Source organism: Hyla sarda, chromosome 13 (genome assembly GCF_029499605.1).
Source record: "Hyla sarda isolate aHylSar1 chromosome 13, aHylSar1.hap1, whole genome shotgun sequence".
NCBI classification, from domain to species: domain Eukaryota; kingdom Metazoa; phylum Chordata; class Amphibia; order Anura; family Hylidae; genus Hyla; species Hyla sarda.
The window spans coordinates 31716248-31726626 of record NC_079201.1 but is presented as its reverse complement, the minus strand read 5'-3'; the positions used below and the strand labels follow the sequence as shown (position 1 = coordinate 31726626).

Genomic DNA, 10379 nt, shown 5'->3' with positions numbered 1-10379 from the left:
TATCAGTGTCTTCTGTCCCTGTACACATTCCTATAGTGTGCAGGGGATGTGCTGGGGGCACTGCTGCCATTCTCTGTCTATTTCTGTTTCTCCAGGTTCTCCCTCCCACGCTTCACCAGAAGGAGCCACCGAGGAGGCTGCACTATTGTACAGGATCTTAGCCATCGCCTCCTCCTAGCACATTGGTAATGGCCATTTCTTCTTATTTTCTATAAATGTGACACCAGGGTCTCTGTGTAGATGTATTAGAAATAAATAGGGTTAGATGTGTCCGTGCCGTCCCCTGAGCGCTGCTGGTTGTAGAGAAATCAATGGCGAAAGTGGAAAGAGCGCCCCTGTAGACCTCCTGTACAGGACAAGAGAGAGCGCCCCTGTACAGGACAAGAGAGAGCGCCCCTGTAGACCTCCTGTACAGGACAAGAGAGGGCGCCCCTGTAGACCTCCTGTACAGGACAAGAGAGAGCGCCCCTGTAGACCTCCTGTACAGGACAAGAGAGAGCGCCCCTGTAGACCTCCTGTACAGGACAAGAGAGAGCGCCCCTGTAGGCCTCCTGTACAGGACAAGAGAGAGCGCCCCTGTAGACCTCCTGTACAGGACAAGAGAGAGCGCCCCTGTAGGCCTCCTGTACAGGACAAGAGAGAGCGCCCCTGTAGGCCTCCTGTACAGGACAAGAGAGAGCGCCCCTGTAGGCCTCCTGTACAGGACAAGAGAGAGCGCCCCTGTAGACCTCCTGTACAGGACAAGAGAGAGCGCCCCTGTAGGCCTCCTGTACAGGACAAGAGAGAGCGCCCCTGTAGACCTCCTGTACAGGACAATAGAGAGCGCCCCTGTAGACCTCCTGTACAGGACAAGAGAGAGCGCCCCTGTTGGCCTCCTGTACAGGACAAGAGAGAGCGCCCCTGTAGACCTCCTGTACAGGACAATAGAGAGCGCCCCTGTAGACCTCCTGTACAGGACAAGAGAGAGTGCCCCTGTAGGCCTCCTGTACAGGACAATAGAGAGCGCCCCTGTAGACCTCCTGTACAGGACAAGAGAAAGCGCCCCTGTAGACCTCCTGTACAGGACAAGAGAGAGCGCCCCTGTAGACCTCCTGTGCAGGACAAGAGAGAGCGCCCCTGTAGACCTCCTGTACAGGACAAGAGAGAGCGCCCCTGTAGACCTCCTGTACAGGACAAGAGAGAGCGCCCCTGTAGACCTCCTGTACAGGACAAGAGAGAGCGCCCCTGTAGACCTCCTGTACAGGACAAGAGAGAGCGCCCCTGTAGGCCTCCTGTACAGGACAAGAGAGAGCGCCCAAGTAGGCTTCGTGTACAGGACAAGAGAGAGCGCCCCTGTAGGCCTCCTGTACATGACAAGAGAGAGCGCCCTTGTTGGCCTCCTGTACATGACAAGAGAAAGCGCCCCTGTAGACCTCCTGTACAGGACAAGAGAGAGCGCCCCTGTAGGCAACCAGTACAGGACAAGAGAGAGCGCCCCTGTAGGCAACCAGTACAGGACAAGAGAGAGCGCCCCTGTAGGCAACCAGTACAGGACAAGAGAGAGTGCCCATGTAGGCCTCCTGTACAGGACAAGAGAGCGCCCCTGTAGGCCTCCTGTACAGGACAAGAGAGAGCGCCCCTGTAGGTCTCCTGTACAGGACAAGAGAGAGCGCCCCTGTAGGTCTCCTGTACAGGACAAGAGAGAGCGCCCCTGTAGGCCTCCTGTACAGGACAAGAGAGAGTGCCCCTGTAGGCCTCCTGTACAGGACAAGAGAGAGCGCCCCTGTAGGCCTCCTGTACAGGACAAGAGAGAGCGCCCCTGTAGGCCTCCTGTACAGGACAAGAGAGAGCGCCCCTGTAGGCCTCCTGTACAGGACAAGAGAGAGCGCCCCTGTAGACCTCCTGTACTGGACAAGAGAGAGCGCCCCTGTAGGCCTCCTGTACAGGACAAGAGAGAGCGCCCCTGTAGGCCTCCTGTACAGGACAAGAGAGAGCGCCCCTGTAGGCCTCCTGTACAGGTCAAGAAAGAGCGCCCCTGTAGGCCTCCTGTACAGGATGAGAGAGCACCCCTGTAGACCTCCTGTACAGGATAAGAGAGCGCCCCTGTAGACCTCCTGTACAGGATAAGAGAGAGCGCCCCTGTAGGCCTCCTGTACAGGATAAGAGAGAGCGCCCCTGTAGGCCTCCTGTACAGGATAAGAGAGAGCGCCCCTGTAGACCTCCTGTACAGGACAAGAGAGAGCGCCCCTGTAGACCTCCTGTACAGGACAAGAGAGAGCGCCCCTGTAGGCCTCCTGTACAGGATAAGAGAGAGCGCCCCTGTAGGCCTCCTGTACAGGACAAGAGAGAGCGCCCCTGTAGGCCTCCTGTACATGACAAGAGAAAGCGCCCCTGTAGGCAACCAGTACAGGACAAGAGAGAGCGCCCCTGTAGGCCTCCTGTACAGGACAAGAGAGAGCGCCCCTGTAGACCTCCTGTACAGGATAAGAGAGGGCGCCCCTGTAGACCTCCTGTACAGGATAAGAGAGATCGCCCCTGTAGTCCTCCTGTACAGGACAAGAGAGAGCGCCCCTGTAGGCCTCCTGTACAGGACAAGAGAGAGCGCCCCTGTAGGCCTCCTGTACAGGTCAAGAGAGAGCGCTCCTGAAGGCCTCCTGTACAGGACAAGAGAGAGCGCCCCTGTAGGCAACCAGTACAGGACAAGAGAGAGCGCCCCTGTAGACCTCCTGTACAGGACAAGAGAGAGCGCCCCTGTAGACCTCCTGTACAGGACAAGAGAGAGCGCTCCTGTAGGCCTCCTGTACAGGACAAGAGAGAGCGCCCCAGTAGGCAACCAGTACAGGACAAGAGAGAGCGCCCCTGTAGACCTCCTGTACAGGACAAGAGAGAGCGCCCCTGTAGGCAATCAGTACAGGACAAGAGAGAGCGCCCCTGTAGACCTCCTGTACAGGACAAGAGAGAGCGCCCCTGTAGGCAACCAGTACAGGACAAGAGAGAGCGCCCCTGTAGACCTCCTGTACAGGACAAGAGAGAGCGCCCCTGTAGACCTCCTGTACAGGACAAGAGAGAGCGCCCCTGTAGACCTCCTGTACAGGACAAGAGAGAGCGCCCCTGTAGACCTCCTGTACAGGACAAGAGAGAGCGCCCCTGTAGGCAACCAGTACAGGACAAGAGAGAGCGCCCCTGTAGACCTCCTGTACAGGACAAGAGAGAGCGCCCCTGTAGGCAACCAGTACAGGACAAGAGAGAGCGCCCCTGTAGGCCTCCTGTACAGGACAATAGAGAGCGCCCCTGTAGACCTCCTGTACAGGACAAGAGAGAGCGCCCCTGTAGGCCTCCTGTACAGGACAAGAGAGAGCGCCCCTGTAGACCTCCTGTACAGGACAAGAGAGAGCGCCCCTGTAGGCAACCAGTACAGGACAAGAGAGAGCGCCCCTGTAGACCTCCTGTACAGGACAAGAGAGAGCGCCCCTGTAGACCTCCTGTACAGGACAAGAGAGAGCGCCCCTCTATGCTTCCCATTGTGGGAGAGCCACTATTAGTTTCACTAACATTCACTTCAGTGAAGATCTGCCGCCATCGTGGACTTTCTGCTGGTTTATCAATGTGTGAACTTATACTAATACTGATTTGCATACTATAGTTTTGTTCCTATTGGTACCATATGAATCCATCAGATAAAAACCTTTGTATTCCAACATACAGTCATGACCATAAATGTTGGCACCCCTGAAATTTTTCAAGAAAATGAAGTATTTCTCACAGAAAAGGATTGCAGTAACACATGTTTTGCTATACACATGTTTATTCTCTTTGTGTGTATTGGAACTAAACCAAAAAAGGGAGGAAAAAAAGCAAATTGGACATAATGTCACCCGAAACGCCAAAAATGGGCCGGACAAAATTATTGGCACCCTTAACTTAATATTTGGTTGCACACCCTTTGGAAAGAATAACTGAAATCAGTCGCTTCCTATAACAATCAATAAGCTTCTTACACCTCTCAGCCGGAATGTTGGACCACTCTTCTTTTACAAACTGCTCCAGGTCTCTTATTGGAAGGCGCCTTTTCCCAACAGCAATTTTAAGATCTCTCCACAGGTGTTCAATGGGATTTAGATCTGGACTCATTGCTGCCACTTCAGAACTCTCCAGCGCTCTGTTGCAATCCATTTCTGGGGGCTTTTTGATGTGTGTTTGGGGTCATTGTCCTGCTGGAAGACCCAAGATCTCGGACACAAACCCAGCTTTCTGACACTGTGCTGTACAGTGCGACCCAAAATCCATTGGTAATCCTCAGATTTCATGATGTCTTGCACACATTCAAGGCCCCCAGTGCCAGAGGCAGCAAAACAACCCCAAAACATCATTGAACCTCCCCCATATTTCACTGTAGGTACTGTGTTCTTTTCTTTGTAGGCCTCATTCTGTTTTCGGTAAACAGTAGAATGATGTGCTTTACCAAAAAGCTCTATCTTGGTCTCATCTGTCCACAAGGCGTTTTCCCAGAAGGATTTTGGCTTACTCAAGTTCATTTTGGCAAAATGTAGTCTTGCTTTTTTATGTCTCTGTCAGCAGTGGGGTCCTCCTGGGTCTCCTGCCATAGCATTTCATTTAAATGTCAATAGTTTTTGCTGACACTGATGCTCCCTAGGCCTGAAGGACCGCTTGAATATCTTTGGAACTTGTTTGGGGCTGCTTATCCACCATCCGGACTATCCTGCCTCTCGACACCTTTCATCAATGTTTCTCTTCCGTTCACGCCCAGGGAGATTAGCTACAGTGCCATGGGTTACAAACTTCTTGATAATGTTGCGCACTGTGGACTAAGGCAAATCTAGATCTCTGGAGATGGACTTGTAACCTGGAGATTGTCGATATTTTTCCACAATTTTGGTTCTCAAGTCCTCAGACAGTTCTCGTCTCCTCTTTCTGTTGTCCATGCTTAGTGTGGCACACACAGACACACAATGCAAAGACTAAGTGAACTTCTCTCCTTTTTATCTGCTTTCAGGTGTGCTGTTTATATTGCCCAAACCTGTTACTTGCCCTCAGGTGAGTTTAAAGGAGCATCACATGTTTGAAACAATCTTATTTATCACCAGTTTGAAAGGGTGCCAATCATTTTGTCCAGACCATTTTTGGAGTTTGATGACATTATGTCCAATTTGCTTTTTTCCCCTCCCTTTTTTGGTTTAGTTCCAATACACACAAAGGGAATAATCATGTGTATAGCAAAACATGTGTTACTGCAATCCTTTTCTGTGAGAAATACTTCATTTTCAGGGCTGCCAACATTTATGACTGTGACTATATATGGGCACTGTTATGAAGTCTATGTAATACAGTTCTGTAACCTGTACAAATCCATTGATGAATATTGTGCACACTGCGGAACTATGGCAGGACAGAAAAGGAAGGAAAACCTGTTAAAGCGTGCGGCCGTCTTTCATCTGTTGTAGGTGCTGGAGAGGGATTTATATTATTTTGTTTTAAACAACATTTTTTTTCCCAATTATGTTAGAAAACTAGAAATTACGTTGTTAAACAGGCCCCAAAGATACAGGTGCTTTGCTGTATGCATTTATAGGTATGAATATCTCAATGTGTGTCATATGTATGTTTTTGTATGTGTTTGTATGTATATGTGTATATTCAGGGTTGTGTGTGTTTTTGATGTACAAACAGTTTTTTTTGTTATTTCTTTTTATTTCATAATATATGTTTTGTTTGGTCGGATACTTCGGCAGGAGGTAATGGAGCTGGCAGTGTCTGATCACTATGGTGTGGTTCTGCTCATCATCCTGTGTGGCCTTCTCTTGTACTGCCTGTTTTAGTAGTGCCTGGTTAGTAGTGGGTCCCTATAGTGTCTGACTTTGTCAGCACTGATCAGACATTCTGTGTGTAGGGACACGCCCCATTGACTGGGTAAAACAAAATAGTGACCTGGGATCTATTGACCTAGTGACCTGGGACAGACGTCACACCCCCTCCCATAGACTTGCATTGAGGGGGCAGAGCGTGACATCATGAGGGGGCGGGTCTATGACGCCACGAGCTCCCGGCGCCAGCTCCAGCGTTCGGAACAGTTTGTTCCAAACACTGAGCAGCGGAGTACCCCTTTAAGGTGGACCAATCTGCTCCCCTGACAGTCCTGTTTTAGTTAATACTTGCATGCTTTTTAATAATTGTTTTGTTACCATTGTATATTAGACCTCAGTGTTGTGCGGTTCCTGTTATTCTGCCTGGAAATGTGTAAATTTTTTTTTTAATAAAAATAATAATAATGCTTGTGAGGATATTAAGGGGAATTTATCAGTCTGTTTAAACTGCTTTTTTCTTGCCCCGTGCAACTTTTTCTGCGACATTTCATTTAGACCTTTAACATTTCCTGACCATGAAGTGTTCTTATTTAGATCACTTTGTGCAGTGGTCACTAATTTATCATGTGCGACTTTTTGTGAAAAGTCACATGGGCCGGATAAAGAATTTATCACAGAGCAGGTCAACCCTGCCCTATATTACTCTATGCGACAAATGTATTAAAGGGGTACTCCAGTGGAAACATTTTTTTTTAAATCAACTGGTGCCAAAAAGTTAAACAGATTTGTAAATTACTTCTATAAAAAAATCTTTATCCTACCAGTACTTATTAGCAGCTGTATGCCACAGAGGAAATTCTTTTCTTTTTGAATTCCTTTTTTGTCTTGTCCACAGTGCTCTCTGCTGACACCTGATGCCCGTGTCAGGTACTGTCCAGAGAAGGAGAAAATCCCCATAGCAAACCTATGCTGCTCTGGACAGTTCCTGACACGGACAGAGGTGTCAGCAGAGAGCACTGTAGACAAGACAAAAAAAAAAAAAGAAATTCAAAAAGCAAAGAATTTACTCTGTAGTATACAGCTGCTAATAAGTACTGGAAGGAAAAATATTTTTAATAGAAGTAATTTACAAATCTGTTTAACTTTCTGGCACCAGTTCATTAAAAAAAAAAAAAAAAGTTTTCTACTGGAGTTCCCCTTTAAGGTTCCTGCATCATTTTATACAATTGTCACACAGCCGGCACTATTCTGCAACGTTCAACCAGGACAGTGGTCATTCCTCATAGTCTGTGCGCCATTTTATAAATTTGGCGCATTGCCGACACTTTCATCACCACTTTTTTTTTGCACTAAAGTCAACAAGAAGAAAGTACAGATTTGATAAATGCCCCTCATTGTCTCCTAAGTGTTCATACTACACATAGGTTCAATGCGCTGTTCTTGTTTTTGCTCAGGTAAATTCTTCTCAGTCCAAACATGAAAGTTTATAAAGAGCTCATTAGATATGAGTCTGCTCCATTGTCAGGTAAGACACAGCTTTACTACTGCACTGACACGTACCCACTGTACTTCACCTCATGTACCATCCGACTCCACTCATAAATATTTCTTTCCAATTCAGCTAGACATCATGACAGAGCGACCACCGAACCCATCAGCTTTTTCTTCTCAAATATGGAGGAACTGCTTTCATGGAAACCAACTAGCCAAGACATGTTTAATATTGCTGTGACACCTCTTGCAAAAAGATTTCCACCTATTGGTAGCCAGAGACCAAAGACTCTTGTCTGCCATGACATGATGGGAGGCTATCTAGAAGACAGGTATGACAAGGGTGTTTTTTTTTTTTTTTGTTTGCTTTTTAATATGTTCTGTCTGAATACCAACTTCATTAAAGGGTACCTTTCATCAAAAAAAGTTTGATATATTATAGATTAATGTATGCAGAATAACGCTGTTAAATAATATGCTTCTTCCTATCTAATTTTCCACTTTGAAAAAATGACCACTAGAGGTCTCCCTACTAGTCCTGGCCGCAAGCCCTTTTTATAGATTTCTAAAAGTCCTAAATCTCAGACTGCAGCCGGGACACAGACAAGCTCAGCACTGCTCCCTGCCTGTCAATCAGACAGGCAGGAGCCAGCACTTTGCTCATAGCACAACAGAGCATACTCCTGACTCTGCCTTACTGCATGCCCTCATTCATTTTACTATCTGAGCTCCTATATTACTTCTCTCTGCACATGCAGTTGTAAACAGAGAGGAGAAGATTCAGAGCTGCCAGCTGAGCTTGTCTCTGTCCTGGCTGCAGTCTGAGATTTAGGACTCCAGCATGAGTCTGAAATCTATAAAAAGACTTTAGGCCAGGACTGGTAGGGAGACCTCTAGTGGTCATTTTTTCGAAGTGGAAAATTAAATAAAAAGAAGCATATTGGAAAGTTATTCTGCATACATTAATCTATAATAAATATCAAAAGTTTTTTTTTTTTTAAATGAAAGGTACCCTTTTACCCCTTAATGACGCAGGACATATATTTACGTCCTGCGCTGGCTCACGCAATATAACGCAGGTCGGTCCCGGCGGCCATCAACGGCCGGGACCCGCGGCTAATACAGGACATCACCGATCGCTTAATGGTATTAATATTAATGGTATTAACCCGTCAGACGCGGCGATCAAAGTTGACCGCCGCGTCTGAAGTGAAAGGGAAAGTATCCCTGCAGCTCAGTCGGCTGTTCGGGACCGCCATGATGAAATCGCGGCATCCCAAACAGCTGACAGGACACCGGGAGGATCCCTACCTGCCTCCTCGGTGTTCGATCGGCGAATGACTGCTCTGTGCCTGAGATCCAGGCAGGAGCAGTCAAGCGCCAATAATACTGCTCAATGGCATGTTAATGCATGCCATTGATCAGTGTAAAAGATCAGTGTGTGCAGTGTTATAGCCCCCTAATGGACCTATAACACTGTAAACAAAAAGGTAAAAAAAAAGTGTTAATAAATGGGATTTAAACCCTTCCCTAATAAAAGTTTGAATCACCCCCTTTTTCCATAAAAAAACGAAAACATTGAAAATAAAAATTAACATATGTGGTATTGCCGCGTGCATAAATGTCCGAACTATAAAAATATATTGTTAATTAAACCGCATGGTCAATGGGGAACACGTAAAAAAATTCAAAAAATTGTGTATTTTTGGTCACTTTCTATATCATTAACCCCTTAAGGACTCAGGGTTTTTCCGTTTTTGCACTTTCGTTCTTTCCTCCTTACCTTTTAAAAATCATAACGCTTTCAATTTTCCACCTAAAAATCCATATTATGGCTTATTTTTTGCGTCGCCAATTCTACTTTGCAGTGACATTAGTCATTTTACCCAAAAATGCACGGCGAAACGGAAAAAAAAATCATTGTGCGACAAAATCGAAAAAAAAACGCCATTTTGTAACTTTTGGGGGCTTTCGTTTCTACGCAGTGCATATTTCGGTAAAAATTACACCTTATCATTATTCTGTAGGTCCATACGGTTAAAATGATCCCCTACTTATATAGGTTTGATTTTGTCGCACTTCTGGAAAAAATCATAACTACATGCAGGAAAATTTATACGTTTAAAAATGTCATCTTCTGACCCCTATAACTTTTTTATTTTTCCACGTATGGGGTGGTATGAGGACTCATTTTTTGCGCCGTGATCTGAAGTTTTTATCGGTATGATTTTTGTTTTGATCGGACTTTTTGATCACTTTTTATTCATTTTTTAATGGTATAAAAAGTGACCAAAATACGCTTTTTTGGACTTTGGAATTTTTTTGCGCGTACGCCATTGATCGTACGGTTTAATTAATGATATATTTTCATAGTTCGGACATTTACGCACACGGCGATACCACATATGTTTATTTTTTATTTTTTTTTACACTGTTTTATTTTTTTTATGGGAAAAGGGGGGGGATTCAAACTTTTATTAGGGAAGGGGTTAAATGACCTTTATTAACACTTTTTTTTTAATTTTTTTTTGCAGTGTTATAGGTCCCGTAGGGACCTATAACACTGCACACACTGATCTCCTATGCTGATCACTGGCGTGCATTAACACGCCTGTGATCAGCATTATCGGTGCTTGACTGCTCCTGCCAGGATCTCAGGCACGGAGCAGTCATTCGTCGATCGGACACCGGGGAGGCAGGTAAGAGCCCTCCCGGTGTCCGATCAGCTGTTCGGGACGCCGCGATTTCACCGCGGCGGTCCCGAACAGCCCGACTGAGCAGCCGGGTCACTTTCACTTTCACTTTAGAAGCGGCGGTCAGCTTTGACCGCCGCTTCTAAAGGGTTAATACCGCACATCGCCGCGATCGGCGATGTGTGGTATTAGCCGCGGGTCCCGGCCGTTGATTAGCGCCGGGACCGACGCGATATGATGCGGGAGCCGGCGCAGGACGTAAATATACGTCCTGCGTCGTTAAGGGGTTAAAAAATGAATAAAAAGCGATCAGAAAGTCAGATCAAAACAAAAATGGTACTAATAAAAACTTCAGATCACTGTGCAAAAAGTGAGCCCTCAAACCGCCCCATAC

General features: G+C 46.6%; 1 protein-coding gene across 3 annotated transcripts in view; it reads left to right on the top strand.

Annotated features, from left to right (window-relative positions):
- The first annotated feature begins 51 nt into the window (after positions 1–51).
- The window catches only part of ENGASE (endo-beta-N-acetylglucosaminidase), a 104172-nt gene continuing 93844 nt past the window's right edge, over positions 52–10379 (top strand). For all 3 annotated transcript variants that reach the window (XR_008849687.1, XM_056550713.1, XM_056550712.1), the window contains exons 1-3: positions 52–185; positions 7256–7326; positions 7423–7624. Coding sequence is in view for 2 of the 3 variants with exons in the window: in XM_056550713.1 (XP_056406688.1) it covers positions 7278–7326; positions 7423–7624 (251 nt within the window). In the remaining variant the exon portion in view is untranslated. The remainder of the gene's footprint in view (positions 186–7255; positions 7327–7422; positions 7625–10379) is intronic.